This window comes from Melospiza georgiana, chromosome 23, assembly GCF_028018845.1.
Source record: "Melospiza georgiana isolate bMelGeo1 chromosome 23, bMelGeo1.pri, whole genome shotgun sequence".
Taxonomy (NCBI): domain Eukaryota; kingdom Metazoa; phylum Chordata; class Aves; order Passeriformes; family Passerellidae; genus Melospiza; species Melospiza georgiana.
The window spans coordinates 4296131-4313679 of record NC_080452.1 but is presented as its reverse complement, the minus strand read 5'-3'; the positions used below and the strand labels follow the sequence as shown (position 1 = coordinate 4313679).

Below are 17549 nucleotides of genomic sequence, written 5' to 3'. Positions count from 1 at the left end.
CAACAGAACACAAGACCACTTTGATTAGCACCAAAAGGATTTTAAATGAACAGTTCCAGGGAGCTCCTTTCAAATCATAAAATGTCAATTTTACATAAAAGTGTGTTTACAAATAGTTTCTGCTTTACACTCAGCTCTGCTCATTACTGACCAGAAGTTATATACATACAAACTAGCTCAGCAGCTTCAACCACTTGCAAGGAGACTGCAGAATTTATTTCAGAAATAAAAATAGGATTTCCTGGTTCCTAGAAATTCTCTTCAGCCTGCCAGATTCAGTCCCCTGTGGGCTCCTGCAGCCTCAGGAGAGCACTAAGCCTTTGGGGAGAAGGGGTACTGTGGGTGCCACCAGTCCAGGAGCCTGACACTGTGCACAGGGTCCAGCACCACCTGCACCCCCTGCTCCACGCGCGGCTTCTTCCCGTTGCGCACGGGCGCGTCCTGGAACACCAGGCGCACGCGGTGGTGCCGCATGTCCGTGCTCACCGAGATGGAGAACTGCAAGAGAGGAGAGCAGAGCTGCTTCAGAGAGTCACAGTGACCAAGAGAGCTCTCAACACCACACTTCTAGACTTTATAAATTCCTCTGAGTCGTACAAGGTGTTTCACAGTCACATTCTCATTCTTGTCCAAACCAGCTGGCTGGCTGGCAGCCCCAATTAATCATGCTGGAAACTGGAAGGGCTGTAAAAGAACACTGGAACTGCCTGGGCAGTGGTGGTGTCACCATCCCTTGCAGTGTTCAAAAGGCCTGTGGATGTGGCACTTGGGACATGGGTTAGAGGTGAACACGACAGTGCTGGGACTGATCTTAAAGGTCTTTTCTAATACAAATAATTTTATGACTCTGATTCTAAGTGAACCTGGAAACACATGGCTGTCAGGAGAAGTCTGGAACTCACTGCCCAACTCCTCAGTGAGGCCAGACTGAACCTCTGCTGAGCACTGGCCACTTCTGAAACCCTGACTCCCAATCAGGGACCAAACACACAATCAAAGAGTTTGCTCATGTGGGATTTTCCTCTCAGAATTTACTGCCATAAAGAGATATTCCTGTGAGGGGCAGACCTCCACTTGTACTGCTCCCTGTCTCCTGTACCTGCTGCAGTTCTGATAACTGACCTGGGGCCAGACACTGCCTAACCACAGCTCCTGGAACATTCTCTACATCCTCTCTATTCACTGCACCAAACAGGGGAAATGGAGAAGTTAAACCCAGATTCTGAGCACTTCCTCTCTTTATTAACCATATGATTCCCAGAACTGGTTTGCTGATAGAACAGTAGGATTTATACAGCCCAAAATAGGTACTGGGTGGGATTCTTGGGGTTGTCCTGTGCAGGGCCAGGAATAGGGGACCCTGTGGGTCCCTTCCAACACAGGAGATTCCAGGTGCCCTCTCATGTCCTTACAGGAGCATCATCTGCAGAGCCTGGCAGCTTTCTCCCACTCACCAAGGTGAAGGTCATGCCCATGACGATTGGCACGAAGATGAAGTTGAAGGTGGTGATCTGCAGCAGGCAGCAATCCTGATCTGGGTTTGTGTGCACTTCCTCATACTGGATTGGGGGCTGGAGACCTTTGCAACACTTGCTCTTCAATCTGGGAGACTTGAAAGAAAGAGAGGCCGATTTAGCAAAGCAGGAACCTCTGCTGGGCCTGGCTGCTCCTCCCCAGTGTGGCCTGGCAGGGTCTCTCCTCCTCCCCAGGTATTTGGGCAGTGTTACAATAACAACAAAATGCCATCACTATGGATGGACAATTTTCAGACCCATTTCTTTAGAGGGGAAAGCTGCACAAATCCCAAGGTTGCCTGAAATTACTGGCTTCTCCCAACACCCACTACTGGAGGCTTTCCCTGGCAGTGCTGGCTGTCTTCACTTCTCTGAGAAATCTTGGCAATGCCATAACAAGAAGTTTCAGATTTTGGTCAACATTTTGACCACTACAGTCAGACAGTCTGGTTTTTGGTAACAATCAGTAGTGATGATCCACATCTCATAGCAGGGAAAGGATACTGAAGGAGGAAATAAAAATGTGGGATTCTAAATGTCTTGGTAACACAGACTGAAAACTGAGTGTAGTTCTACAACATGCTTTAGTTTACCATGGAAATCTGTTTGCATTTATTCTCTGAATGGACAAAAAGTTTCCACTTCCCTTCTACTCCCCAGAAAAATAATTTCTACTTCAAACAAAAGTCACAGCTGATCTGGGTCTTTCATACCTGCTTTTTGAACTTGAAGTTGAATTCCCACATTGCTTCTTGTCTGTTCCCTACAATCTTTTTGCACCAGAAAAGAAGACACTGGGGTGGAAAAAAGAAACACAAAATTATGAAACCCTTAGAAACACCACTTTAAAAAAGTTTTAACAGATCATAAAGGCTTCCAATTGAAAACACAATTACATAGGAGCAATTAGGCGCCACTTATTCAAATTGATTATGTTCAAAGAACCTTCTCAGCAGTGTAGATCTCCCAGTTTCAAGCTGGCCAACTCCTCATGCAGCATGGAGTCACTGATGTGCCAAACAGCAAAATCCTGATGTGCCATTTGTCCCTTTCCTAGGGCAGGTGTAAGTGGTGCAGATTCACCCATTCCCTCTACCCACCAGCAACTCCCATTAAACTGGGTTCCAAACAAGGTTAAAGCGAGGAACAACAGAGAACAGAGTAAGGATTGAGAAGGAAAGGATCCAGAGGGAAATACAAAGACCACATGAGCTATGAGGTGATGGACGAAGAAGTTCCTAAGCCATTGTGGTGTCAAATGGAGACCCTGACCTTGCCATTATCAGCACTGACTGTCATCATTTCGAGTCCAAAGCCACTGCCAGGACAGCACAGTCTGACCAACCTTCTGTCTCTTTTCCAAAGAAAACGAGAAACCAGCCTGAACCAGCCTCAGAGGGCAATGATAACCAGCATTGCCCTCTCATGCAGATATACATCAGGACTGCTCCAATTTCACTTGGTTATCACTCTGTGGGCCACAGGCTCCAGCCCAGGAGCTTGTTCTAGAGCAGGAGGCTCAGAAAAACTCCTGCAGGAGGGAAATCCCAGCCTACCAGTCACAGTACAAGCAACCAGCCTTCAACAGCCAAGCAAAGAACCTGGCAAATCAGTCCAGCCATCCCACAAAGCTTTTCCAAACCACAGATGCCAGCCCAACACAGCTGGTCTTATCTTTCATCAGTGTCAGCAGGTAAAGGAGGAATAATGTGGGTAAAGAGTATTCCCTGTGATCCGTACACAGTCTCTCCTGAAGAGAGAAGGCCTGACTGGGTTGCAGGGCAAAGCACACATTTAACTTCATTCCAGGATGGAGTGATCCTAATAAAACAAAGCCAGAGCCAGCCTCCATCACAGAGGCTCTGAAGAGACCAAGGGGGATACAAGACCCTCAACTTCAACTCTGAGTCACATTCATAAGCAAGTCCTTAAAAGACCTTTTTTCTCCACAATCTTCATGAGGTGAACAACAAAGCTCTGCGGAGTAAAGCTCAGAAACATGCATGGAATAACCTCCACCTGGGAGGAAGCAGCCCTCAAGTTTTTTCCAATAAAAGCATTCTCCAGATCTTTTAACTCAAGATGAGCAGCAGATGCTGCTGAGTTTAACTCCACCAGTGGCATTTGTAGTTCACCTGCAGAGGCAGCCTGGTCTAGCAACCTGTTTGGTCATGGCAAGTAGTGAAGGACAAAAGGTCAGTACCTCCTAAGGGGCAGAGGATGTCGTCCTCGGGTCAGCCGTCCTGCCCTTCAGACGCGCCGTGCGGGGCCGCTCCGCCCAAAATAATGGGGTGTCTTTAAAGGGCAAACACCTCTGCTGACACCATAACGGCTCCAGTGTCCCACACAAGCTAGGCTAGGGAAAGAAAAAAGGAAATTAAAGAGGAAAAGCTAGGTTGGATCACACTTGGGGCTGGGCTCTCCTCTAGCCACATGCAGTTTAGGTAGGCATTGCTGTTAGTGTCAGCAACCCACAAAGGTACAACCAAAGCCCAGGAAAGCCAGAACATGGGGAGGCAGTGCCAGGTCCTCCTCCAAACCCTCTGTGCTGAGGGATTTGTGTGTACAGTCACACAAGTGCAGCTCAGAGTCCTGCAGTGCAGTAGTACAGCAAGACCAGACTCAGGGTGGCTCTTTCATGCTGCAAGGGGTTAGGTCAAACCTCTACTGCTCTGACAAAGACTCGTCCCCATTTAATTTCCTTTTTTAAAAGCTGAACAATGAAAGACTACACTTAAAGGATGCTCCTCCAACTGTTAGTACAGGAGAAGCACTAGCAGTGGGCACCAAAGCCGTTATGATGTCACCAGGAATTCTGAAATGTCGACCCTGCCAGCACCACCTTGGGGGTCCAGCTCCTCCTACAGCCATGAGCAGTGGGAGCTCGGGCTCAGGACTACTGAAATGTCCTCAAAGTGTCTTGCTTTTTCAGTTGGCAAGAATGAAGATCCCCAGCCTGGGGACTCAGGAAGAGAACAAGGAGCTCTGGATGCAGAGATAAGGCCACACACACAGAGCCATGTGCTTTTTCCTGTGCTGCAGCACCACCTCCTGTGTGCTGCTGGATGCTCCCCGAGCCTAGGACAGCCTGTGACAGGGAGAGGAAGGAAGAAAGGTGGGATGTCATGTACAGATAGATGAGGTTCCTCTATTTTGAATAGAAAAGAAAGAACAACTCCTAAATGAAACCCACTTCAGTTTGGCTCCAGAAACCTTTTTCAACAGGTTTTTAACCTAGGATTTGGAGGGTGGAGAACTCACATCATTGCTTAAGCTGCTCACAGATTATCGGCCAGTCGCAAGTTAAAACCAAACAAGAGACACAAAGGCATTTCAGAGTTAATGGTCAACAGCACTTAAAGAGGAATAATATGCAAGTGCTCCAAGCTGGGATAGCACAGGGAATTACCAGCCCACACCACAGACAAGCCCTTCACAGCCCAACACAAGTGCAGCCCAGTCCCAAAGCAGACACAGGCTCTGCATATTTGCCATGCTCACCCCAGCATCACCACCCCACCTCACCCACACACCAGACCAGGAACGACCTGCAGGAAAGCAGAGTGACACAACTCCTGGCATCAGTGTCACTCCTGAGCTCTCCAGAGGCCTGTTACAGAGAGATGTTCTCTGGCAGACAGTGTCAGAATACAGCAAAACATATAAAAGCCAATCCTATGGAGCCTTGATCAGAGGAAGGGAAGCTGCAAACATCCCTGGCAGTTCTCATATCCAGTGATACCAGGATCCTTTTGCTGGTTAAAATGGTGTAGTATAGGACTTAAGCAGAAGTTACTCCAAAGAGTAACTCTACACGTACAAGTAATCAGCCCACTTTTACAAATCCCACTGAGAATACCCAGTTAGCGACCATCCTACACCAGCTTCACTGGCGACCATCTCCATATCATCTGTTTTTCTTCTAGAAAGAAAAAACCAAACCAACAGAAAACAGCTGCTCAGTGATGCCACTTACTCTGGAATTCTTTAAAGTGCTGGGAGTACTGTCTGGGATGGCGGGGTTCCTGGAGAGGCGGGCGGCGAAGGGCTCGTACATGTGGAACAGGGAGCGGATGACGCAGGCGCGCAGGCAGTGCAGCTTCTCCATGGACTCGGGCCGCAGGCGCAGGGGCAGGTACGCGTCCAGGCTGTAGTGCCTGCACAGCCACAGCCACAGCGTCAGCGCGGGGCCGCAGCCCTGCCAGGGAACACTCCCCACACACATCTCACTGACCACAGCACCTGCTCAGCCCTGAGGGCTCTGATGGGGTTGTGCTGCTGACAGGACACCACAGGCAGCCTCAAAGCCCTGACCTGCACCAGGCAGGCTTCCAGCCCACACATCCTACTACAATTCCCAATAATTTCTAGTTTGCCCAGAGATCAGCCGGAGATGTAGCTGCAGGCTGCGCAAAGGGCTGCAGGTTGCTGCAGGTTCCCAGGGACTTCAGCTGAGCTGACTGCAGCTCTCAGCACTGCCTGAGCAGCCTGAACACCTGCACTCAAGGGCTGTTACTTATCACATTCCAAAGGAGCCTTTGCTAGGGAATGTCACACAAAAAACCAGTGGCAGGGCAAGGATGACCACAGCCACTCTCTGCGCCCCTGCTGCTTGTGCCTCCTGGGCAACAGGTAGAGCTGTGATAAAGAAAATGTTCTCTCCTGAAGGAATATCCCAGTGGCATGTACTGGGACAGAAGCATTTGTATCAAGCATTGACCACCCCTTTGGCCCCCTTGCTTTCACTTACTCCTGTCACTGTACAGCTCCAAAACTCCCAAATTACAGGGAGGTGGCTATGATTAGAGCTTGAGGCACGGCAAGTTGTCCATCAATGATGTTTGCTTTTCAGCACTGACCCTGCCATACACACTTGGACAGGTTGATATATACAAGTGTTGGGCCATGGCAAGCAGAAAAGGACACAAAGCTCTGAGATTTTACAGGGAACATACTGGAATACACCACAAAGATCCATTTCCATACCCAAAGCAGATGTGATATTAGAATCTTATAATGGTTTGGGTTGGAAGGGACCTTAAAGCTCAGCTCATTCCACCCCCTGCCATGGGCAGGGGCACCTTCCACTATCCCAGGGTGCTCCAACCTGGCCTTGGACACTACAGGGATGGGACAGCCACAGTTTCTCTGGGCAATCTGTGCCAGGACCTCACTGCCTTTACAGTTAAGAATTTTTTCCTAACATCCAATCTAACCCTGCTCTCTGCCCTGAGTTTAAAATCATTACTCCTTGTTCTGTCACCATCGACCCAGATAAAAAGTCCCTCTGCCCCCCTTTTTAAGCCCTCTTAAGGTACTGGAAGGTCACAGGGATGTTTTCCCCAAGCCTTCTCTTCTCCAGGCTGAACCCCAGCTCTCCCAGCTTGTCCTTGAGGGATAAGAATATTCCACAAGAGAGGCCCACATCACTATGTCAATGTGCAAACACAAGGCCCAGGCCTAAAGGGAATTACTCCCTTATTTCCAGCTCTGCAGAGAACTGCTCTCTACTGAAACCTCCCACAACCGGTTTTAAAACCCTCTAGAGTCTCACCTTCTGTAGAGCCTGGTCCAAAAGGCAGCAGTGCAAGTGACAGTCCAGGCTTTCTTGCAGATGAGAGAGAACCGGACAATGTCCTCAGGGCGGATGTAGGAAGCCAGGAGCAGCCAAATGTCAATGGGATATTCCTCTCCTCCTCCCCCTTCAGCATCTTCTAAAGGCAACGCGGCTGGATTAGTGCAGGACATCCCATCTGCACCAACTCCCATCCAGAGACACACCTGGACATCCCACCTGCACCAACTCCCACCCAGAGACACACCTGGATATCCCACCTGCACCAACTCCCACCCAGGGACACACCTGGATATCCCATCTGCACCAACTCCCACCCAGAGACACACCTGGACATCCCATCTGCCCCAACTCCCACCCAGGGACACACCTGGATATCCCATCTGCACCAGCTCCCACCCAGAGACAGATGCTGCACACCTGGACATCCCCTCTGCACCAGCTCCCACCCAGGGACAGATGCTGCACACCTGGCAGCACACGAGGGCCCCTGACTCCCATCCAGGGACAGCCCAGGCCCCAGTGTGCACAGCCTCAGTGGCCCTGCTCCCACTGCCATCAGTGTCCACACAGCCAGACACCTCCCCTGGGCTGGACACCTGCCACTGCTATCCCTGCTGCACAAGAGGGCAAAGTGGCAGATTCATAAAGGAATTCAGGGTGAAAGGGTTCTCTGGAGGTTTCTAATCCAGCAGCTCAGCTCAAAGCATACAGAATTAGGTCATTTTGTTCAGCATCTTGTCCAACTGAGTGCTGTGTGCAAGGCTGGAAACCACAAAGCCTTTTCTGGACCCTGTTTTGATGCCTGACCCTGGCACAGCTGAAATACCACATTGAAGTTGAGAAATAAAAATTGGATGTCAAATAAAGAAGCAACTTCACATAAAGGAGGGCCAAGTTCCTGCATTTTTAATGGAAAGGGTACATTCAACCGGTCACTAAAATAGCTTCACACATGAAGACCCTGATCACTGGTACTGCCAGGCTTGTCAGGTCTTTGTTCCAGTGGTCACAATATTTTGGTAGGAGCTCTGTCAGGGAGGGAAATTCTGTTCTGCATCTGGCAATCAGCTTCTTTTCTTAAATCTCCTTATTTCATTAAAACTTTTTGGATAGAACTTTTAATGCAATTCAGATGGAGAGAATGGCCTGTTCCTCTTAGAGGTGTCAGAACTGCTCAGCCAGAACTGAGGGCTCACACTCCTTTCATTCCTGGAGTGTTTTGTAGTTTACACCACATTTTTTTTGCACACACATTGCTCCAACTTTAGGAGCAAAAAATAGTTTTAGAGTAGGTGAACAATACTGAGCATTAGGAAGGTTAAGAACAGAAAAGGAAAACACAACTTGTGCACAGCGCTAATAGGAAAATCTGCTGTGAGATCTCTGGCATAGAAGAGGTGTTTGGGAACTTGAGGGTGCCAGATCTAACGCTGAGACAGCAGGTTAATACAAAGGGCAGTGCTTTATCCTCATATGATACTTGCCAAAGAAAGCTCTGGATGCGATCACTTCCCCACAGCACTTCAGATTTATGGCAGGCACACCCACAATGAGCTGCTACACCCATTTTGCTGGGTCAGCTCTGGCTCAAGAAGCCACCAAACTCCACACTGCTGAACTCAGAAGGCAGCCAGAAGCATCACTATTCTATCACCATTTTTTCCTCCCTAAACGTGTAGCAGAAACAAGACAAGGCTGTGGTAGAACAGAATATTGTCTTCCCAGACTCACAGCTCCAGCCACTCAGATATTATTTTGCCAGGATTCTGAAGGATGCCTTAATAAAAGAGATTAACCTCTCTTAACTCCCTTCCCAGAGGAAGTGCTGTTCACCCTCAGTCTGTGGTGGATGGATGATCACGTGCTACATAAATTGCTATTAAGCTCAAGAAAACTGGTCAAAATTTGCTTCTCAACCTGAAAGCAACCTGATACTAGAAACTTCTGCAGGGTTCCCCAGTCCAGCAGAGATGTTTGATGCTTACACTGCATTGTCAATGGATTTCTATGGAGTTGCACAAAGTGCAAATGCTCAAGGATACATCTCACTTGAATTAATGTATTAAGGTGCCAGTAGGATCAAATGCACTTCCTTGCTGGGAAAAGAGCCCTTTAAATCCATTTGTAACAAACCACAGCCCTGGAAACACTGAAAACAGAGCTAGTGTTTTGCCAACAAATGCATCATGGACAGCAGCACTTCAATCCCAAAGCAAACCTGCTGCCACCACCCCGTGTTCAGTGAAGCAACATATCCAGTGGCACAATTGCACAACTCTGAAATAGCAGTGTTTGTTTTCCAAGACTGAGGGATGTTTGTTAAAAGCAAGGAGCTCTCTGGGCTCTGATTTCATGCCCCAGGCTCTGCCTTTGTGCAAATACAGCTGCTGTGACCAAGTGCCAGCAGATTTACAAGTGACTAAACCCTTGGCATTTCTTTGTGCACACACAAATTCCAGAATGCTCCAAGAGCCCCATGACCATCCTGTAAATCCCCAGCATGAGCACCCCCCACGCTGGACATGTAGCAAGAGCCCACAGAGCCCCAGGACCGCAGGTGACCACACCTTTGTGCCTTTTGCTCTTCTTTTTCCTTGCAGCCCTCCCGTTGATGCTCTCCTTGGTATCCATCTCATCACTGCTGTCACAGGACTCCCCTGACACGGAGAGAACTTCCTCAGTAGGGACACAGGAAGCTTCCAAACCACACAGGGATTTTACTGGAATGAAAAGCAACAGTAAGTACAACAGCAGAGAGGAAAAGGTGATCCAAGTTCAGGAGATGCTTCAGTGGAACCACTGCCTTAAAGCTTTCTGGTGAGTGACACAAGCAAGTAAATCCTGAGCTCAAGGATTACCTTGTCAGAGAAAGATTAGCAGGGGTGAGTGAATGGGAAACATAATTATTCAGCTGCTTGTTTTAAGTAATGAACAATGAGGATGATTACCAGCACATTATGCAGATCCCACTGGTTTAGCTGAAGCTATTTAGAACTCCAAATAAAACAACGGCCTCTTTATAAAGGGTAACTGGTTTTCCTAAACAGCAGAGTTGCTTTGCATGGCCATGTTCAGCCTGGAGCCAGCACCTGCTCTGGAACTGTTTTATGAACATGGAGAAGACTCACTCCCTTTGCAGCAGGACAACCTTCCTGTGGCTGCTGACACAATCCACTGGGCTGGAACTCAGTGTCAAGTGCAAAGGAGTTCCACTTACCCTGGAATTTAGTGAAGGGGAAGGCCCTGGCCTAGTGAGGAAAACAGCCAGCTGAGTCAGCTGGAGCTTGGGGCTGGCTTTTTCCTGTATCTGGGGACATGCTTAGACATATCTCTGTTCAGAAATATTCTTTTTAAAACTCGATCTGTAAACTGAGGGCTCATTAGGGCAGAAAAATACACATGAAAGTCAGTAATGACAGTCTTGGAAAAAGAAAGGTGTGGTCCTGCATTACAGCTGTGTGTGGCACTGCCACAGAGACCAGCACTGCCACAGCAGCACGAAGGCTAACAGCTGTGAAACTCATTCGAGAGCTGAATTTCAACCCAACAAACTGGGTGAAGAATAGAACATGACCAGTGAGGTCAGAGGAGGCTTATAGTGTTCAAGCTTTTCTACTCAGCACAAACTGAGGCCCAGGAAGGTTTTAAACATCCCAGTTCCAGTCACTGCAGTCACCAGAGCCACTGAAGAGCAAAATGTGCTTTTTAATCAGAGACAGAGTAGCAGAAAAAACAAAACAACAACAAGAAACCAAACATAAACTCAGGTGAAAAATATTCTCATTTCTAACCACCAAACAAGGTTTTAGAATGAAAAGACAGCAGATGGAAAGACAGTCTTCAGACAGGGCTTGATTGTACCCACCGACTAGACACACCTCAGTGCTTTGCTAAACCAGTTCTACCTCACTTTGCACAGTCTGTTCTGAAACTGGAGGCTTTCCTGGCACCTGGATGTATTCATGGCAGTTGTTTTCCCCCTGCCGTCTCTACATGACCTTTCATAGGTAAAAAGAGAGTGGAATAGGTGGCAACACAAATGACAGTGAGTTAGGACATCAAACACAGGCAAGCAAGGAGGACAAACCTGACAGGGACTCAGACTGGGGTTCAGAAGAAGAGTCCAGCCCACTCTGCTAAGGAAAACTCAACCTCTGAGCCAACAGCACGAGTCCAGCGAGCAGTGAATGGCTGCACTGCAGCCCTGCAGAGGCACCCTCTCTTCACCTCAGTGTTGCAATCCCCCCATCCTGGGCATTAAGAAGGAAGCCCAGATAAATTCCTCCCGGCCGCGGCTCCCTCGGAATGCTCGCTGTGGGCGGCGCCCTGCCCGCTGCAGCCACGCCCAGCACGGCCTTCACTCGGAGCCCAGCAAGGCTAAAGCTCGGCGCTCCTGTCCCCACGCGTGGCACCCCGAGACACACCCCGATATAAGGCTGGGCCAGATAAGGCTGCAGCACGGTCATGGCTGGGCCAGATAAGGCTGGAGCACCGCCCCGGGGCGGGGGAGGAGAGATCCCGAGAATCCCTGAATCCGGAGGGGAAACCCCTGAGACTGCACTGCAAAGATCTGGGAAAGGGGTGGGCACGGAACTGCTGTGACCCGGAGGCACCAGGGTGAGGTGGGGGTGAGCCAGAAACACAGCAGGGAAGGCGATAAACTGGATGAAGCAGATGATGCTGGGCGCAGGGAGAACAGAACACCAGCAGTTTGCTGGCATAAGTGCTGGACTTTGCCTCGAGGAGACAGAACACAGATGGGTGAACAGGAGGGAAGCCCCAAACAAAGGAGGCCACAAAACAGGGAGGTGCCCTGATCTTAAAAGCTTGAGAAGTGGCAGCTGAAGAGGATGTTCAGGAGCACTACTGCCCCTGACAGGCACTTATGCCAAGTGCATACTGCCTCCAACAGTGCAAGGTTTCAGCAGCAAACCAAGAGTTTTCCTTTATGAAAAGTTCAGTTATCCCTGTCAACACAACATCCACCTCCAACACGTGTGACAGCTACATTTAAAAGGCCAAAACCTCACCATTTCTCAAGCAAGTGGGGTGTGTTAGCTCAGAAAGCTCCCAGACAAGGAGGAAGCAGATAACAAAATACTGCACTACCTTTCCAGGAAAACTCCATCTTTGCAAAGTTTGCCAAAAAAAAAGCAACAGCCTCCCAAGACCTCCTCACAACATGTGTTTGACAGACCCATCACAACCTTACTCCCCCGGCAAAGAACTTTACCTGCTAATAAAGTTATCTACAGTTTTATATGTGGTAATAAAGTAATAAAGGTTTTTATAATGTTATTTTCTGCTTCAAGCAGTAGATGACACCCAAGCCTTTCCATTTCAGGCACTAACAAAGACTCAGCAATTCTTGCAGCAGGCTTTCTGCAAAACCTCCTGTCTAAGTCCTTAACATCCGGTTGTCTACAGAGTAGCACATGCTCATTTTCAGCACTAAAGGACAACAAATTTTCTCAGTTTAAGGAAGAGGAGTTTCCCATGTCATGCAGAGCAAAACCTGAAGGCAGTGTGGGGAAGGCTGGGGCCCCAGGGCAGACTCACCTTCCTGCTGCACTGCGTTGGCCACAGCCTTCTTCACCCGCCCAGACTTCACCACAGCTGGGTCTGAGTTGGCATAATCTGCCACCGTCACTGCAGAGAGGGGGAAACAGGGGTCACAGCGATTAGGGATTATGGGGAGGGGACAAAAGGGCTAAGAGTCACGATGACTAAAGGGAACAGTCCCCAGAGGAGTAGAGGCTCGAGGAGGAGATGCACAAGCAGGAAAATGAGCCTCAGCAAAGATTGTGCAGGCCAGGAATCCCCAGAAAGTCTCTACTCCAGACCATCAGTCTACCAGACTCGGGGGACCCACGCCACCACCCAGCCCAGTGCAATTCGCCTTCTCCCACCACCTCAGCCAGTGATAATCCCATTCTCCCTCACACAGCCCAACTCGAGCCTGGCTGATCCTCTGCTCTCAGGCTCCTCCTCCACAGGCGAAGAGGTCTTATTGCCACACATCCGTCCAGAACCCCCCTGGGGGATCTCGCCTGGACGCAGCTCTCTGCCTGCACAAACCCGAGAGGGCTCAGCTCACTCCTAGGTGAGACTGGACCGTCCTCCTTCCCCTCATCCTTCTCACCCAGACCAAGCTCAGGCCCTTTAACTATCTCCTCCCCCGGGCCCTAATGCGGGCCCAGGCCTCCTCTCCGGCGTGCACCAGCAGGGCCAAGCTCGGCCCGGCTCACCTCAGGCCCGCCTTCCCTCACAATCCCCGCTCCCCCCATCAGGCGCCGCTCCCCTCATGAGCCCCGGCCCCCTCAGCCGCGGCCCAGGCCCGGCCCCGCCGGCCCGGCTCGGCCCGGCCCGGCTCTCACCCCGCTCGGAGCACACGTCGTCGGCGCGAAACTTGAGGCGTTTACGGGCGCCCCTGCGGGGCATGGCGGCGGCGGCGGGGCGGCCGCGCGGGGCCATGTCCGGCCGGGCCCCGCGGGGACAGCGGGGACAGCGCCACAGCGCCCGCCCCGCGCCGCGTCAGCGCCGCGACACCGCGCGCCGCTCTGACATCACCGGGGCTGTGACATAACACCGAGTCCTGAGGGGACCGTCCCGCAGCGCTCCCAGGGACGGGAACCCCTGAGGGGATTGTCCCTCCCAGTGCTGAGAGCATCGCCCCGCAGCGCTCCCAGGAACGGGGACCCCTGAGGAGATTCTCCCTCTCCCAGTGCTGAGAGAACCCCGCCGCAGTGCTCTCAGGAACTGGGACCCCTGAGGGGATTCCTCCTCCCAGCGTTGAGGGGATCGCCCCGCAGTGCTCCCCGTAACGCGGACCCCTGAGGGGATCGCCCCGCAGCGCTCCCAGGAACGCGGACCCCTGAGGGGATTCTCCGTCTCCCAGTGCTGAGGGGATCGCCCCGCAGCGCTCCCAGGAACGGAGACCCCTGAGGTGATTCTCCCTCTCCCAGTGCTGAGAGAACCCCGCCGCAGTGCTCTCAGGAACGGCGACCCCTGAGGGGATTCCTTCTCCCAGCGTTGAGGGGATCGCCCCGCAGTGCTCCCCGTAACGCGAACCCCTGAGGGGATTCTCCCTCTCCCAGTGCTGAGAGAACCCCGCCGCAGTGCTCTCAGGAACGGCGACCCCTGAGGGGATTCCTCCTCCCAGCGTTGAGGGGATCGCCCCGCAGTGCTCCCCGTAACGCGGACCCCTGAGGGGATCGCCCCGCAGTGCTCCCCGTAACGCGGACCCCTGAGGGGATCGCCCCGCAGCGCTCCCAGGAACGCGGACCCCTGAGGGGATTCTCCCTCCCAGTGCTGAGGGAACCCCGCCGCAGTGCTCTCAGGAACGCGGACCCCTGAGGGGATTCTCCCTCCCAGTGCTGAGGGAACCCCGCCGCAGTGCTCTCAGGAACGCGGACCCCTGAGGGGATTCTCCCTCCCTGTGCTGAGGGGACCCTCCCGCAGCGCTCCCAGGAACGCGGACCCCTGAGGGGATTCTCCCTCTCCCAATGCTGAGGGGATCGCCCCGCAGTGCTCTCAGGAAAGGGGACCCCTGAAGATTCCCCCTCTCCCAGTGCTGAGGGTCCCTGAGGGTTTCTCCCTCCCTCCCTCCACAGTCTTATCAGTAACAAGAGCACTTCAGGGAGATTCTCCCGTTCAAATTCAGGAGATTTCCCCCCAGTCAAGGGGATCCCTGAGGAGATCCCCCCCTAGTAATGAAGATCAATAAAGTAATTGCCCCTCTCGTAATGGAGGTGTTTGAGGGATTGCCCCCTCCCAGTTCTCTGTTAGCAGGGGCCCTGAGGGGCTTCCAGGCTGCCCCAGCCTTCCCAGTAATGGGGGTCCTAAGGGGATTCCGTCCAGTACTGCGGGGCTGTGAGGCAGCTGCCCCCTCCCGGTAACCAGGGTGCTCGAGGGAATCCCCCACACACCAGTCCTCCCAGTACTGAGGGTCCCTGAGGTGAAGGGACCCCTATCCTCCCAGCCACAAAGGCCTTAAAACACACTGGCTTCCCAGTACTCCCAGTAACAAGGCCCTCTGAGTAAGTGGGTCCCCAGTTCTCCCAGAACATGGATCTCTTGAGGGAATTGCCCCCACATCCTCCCTGTAAGGACAGCCCCTGAGGTAACTTCATTCTCCAGTCATCCCAGTAATGAGGGGCTCTGAAATGATTGCCCTTCCCAGCATCATCCCAGTACAGGGGGGCTCTGAGGGGATTCCCCCCATCCTCCCAGCAGGGAGGGTCTCTGAGGAAATTGACCCCCCAGTAAAAGGGTTCTGCAGTGATTGGAGGCCCCCCCAGGGCTCCCAGTAAGGGAGGAACTCTGAGGTGATTGCCCTGATGCACCCTCTGTTGGAAACAATGAAACTTTTAAATAATAATTTTAGTTAATAGTTTTCATTAACTTTTAAATAAATTGCTTTAATTAATCATAACCTATAAATTATAAATAGTGTGTCATTCTTAAATTACTCTTTTCCAGCATTTAGCAAAGTTGTCATGAGCCACTTTTGTAGGAGCACAGATTGGGAAAAGTACTGAAATTGAAGTTTTGATAAACTAAGTGTGATATGCTTCAGTGAACAAAGCCAGGGAGAGCAGAACATATTGGTGAGGTTGGACATCTGGAATGTTGAATTTCTGAGCTACAGGGGCATTTTGCAGAAACCTGAAGATAAAGAAGAGGCGAACAAGACTCCATCTATGTGTTAACAGTTCTTACTTTCCAAAGTTACTAAAAAGACTAAAAAGATGGACTAATTAACATAAGAAGTGAGAAATCAGTAACCGGTAGAGGATAGAATAGTATTAAATGAAAGAGAATGATAAGAGAATTATGGAATCTAAACCAAATGAAGTTTTGTTTTGTTTGTTTGGGGGTTTTTTTGTTGTTTTTTTTTTTTTCTTCTAAAAATGTATAAACACATGAACAGGTTTTGTACTTTTGTCTGTGGGGAGGCTGGAACCCTGTTGGCCACACACACCCTGGCCAAGGATAAAGTAATGCCACTGCCGCTAAAAAGACAGTGTTGTCAGAGTTTATCCTGATGATTTCAGAGGATTTGGAACATGCCCAGGAGACACCCACTGAGCAGTCCCCAAGCACAGCCCACACCACGGGCTCCCAGTGCCACCCACACCTCTGTGGTGGGAGCAGTGATGGGTGCCCACCAGCTGTAAACTGCATTTGCTATTTTGGGGCTGAAATGAGTGCTCAGAGCTTGCTGAAGGAGTGGTGCCAGCCCATGGGGGAGGAATTGGTTCCAGGGGATCTGCAAAGGGAAATCGTGACTGGCAGCCCAGGGGCTGATGGTGATTTTGGGGCCTGTGTCCCCCTAAGGGCTTGTGCCCTGCTCACAGGATTTGGGCACTGCCAGGAGCTGGCTGGAGTCCTGCCCAGTGCTGGGGCAAACTGGGCAGGCTGGTGGAATCCTGCTCCCCTCCTTTGGGATTTACACAGTGACCAAAGAGCCCAGCCCTGCCCCATTCTCCCTCAATGACTCTGAACACTCCAGAGTGCTGCATTCCCACTTGTGCCCCTTTCCTACAAAACTTCAGGAGAGGATTGGAATGACAGCGAGATGTTTTCACAGCTGTGGAGTCAGCTCTTGGGCCTGTCCAGAGCAGGATAAAGCATGGAATATGGACAAATCCAGGAAATCCACATTCCTTCTGCTTCCCAGCCATGGCCAGGAGCTGGTACGTCTGCAACCTTCCTGTCCGACCCTATTTCTTTCAGCATTTCTTAAATAAACAAAGAGCATTTTATCAGCGAGGAACATATTTGATTGAGAAAACTTCTGATCATTCCAGGCAGGAAAGGCCATTCCTTGACAGAAAGGCTGCTCCTAATCCATCTGTTCTTAAGGCAATGGATACAAATTAATGTGGATGGCAGTCAATAAACCAGATCCTGGTGCTCCTGTCTGCACCCACCTCTTTACTTGAAAACGTTTTCCTTGGATTATCCTATTCATCACTGCTATTTGAGAACTGTATCACAGTATTATTTTTTAAAAGTGAAGCTTGTCTTGGCTTAGAAAACTCTGGCATGTGGAAAAGAGGTGAAATGTTCTTGGGATTGAAGGCAGTTGTTCCTGAGTCTGGCTGGCAGCGGGCGGATCCAGCACACTCCCTCCTCTGGTGGGTTGGAGGCATTTATGTGAGACATCCTCAGAGTCGTCCAGCAAAAATCCCGAGGATGAGCTCTATGTCCTTGCTGGAGAGAAGAAGGTGCTGCTCTGTGATGATGCCCAGCTGTTCCCACTGGGGTCCCAGAAAGGAGCTCCTCGTTGGTAGGCAGGGTGAGGACTGCTGAGGGATCCCAAAGGCTGTGCCAGGGGCTGTGCTTCCAAGGACCCCAAATGAATTGTTTGGGAAGGATGCCCCTGTGCAGGGCAGCATGATGAAGCAAGGTGGGCTTTTGGCAGCTCCCGCTGAAGGGGCGCCCTCTGCCCC

General features: G+C 50.9%; 1 protein-coding gene across 2 annotated transcripts; it reads right to left on the bottom strand.

Moving 5' to 3' along the window:
• Positions 1-19: 19 nt before the first annotated feature.
• Positions 20-13570, bottom strand: TMEM183A (transmembrane protein 183A). Of its 2 annotated transcripts, none has more exons than XM_058039625.1 (8): positions 13470-13570; positions 12652-12741; positions 9660-9812; positions 7069-7228; positions 5491-5671; positions 2228-2308; positions 1455-1610; positions 20-498 (listed from the first exon to the last, which is right to left on the bottom strand). In XM_058039625.1, exons 1-8 carry the CDS (start codon positions 13564-13566, stop codon positions 313-315), a joined length of 1104 nt encoding a protein of 367 aa, XP_057895608.1. In that variant the 5' UTR covers positions 13567-13570; the 3' UTR covers positions 20-312. The 2 variants fall into 2 exon arrangements, with proteins under 2 accessions (XP_057895608.1, XP_057895609.1); XM_058039626.1 differs by having other exon boundaries at positions 7069-7225.
• Between the last annotated feature and the right edge of the window lie 3979 nt (positions 13571-17549).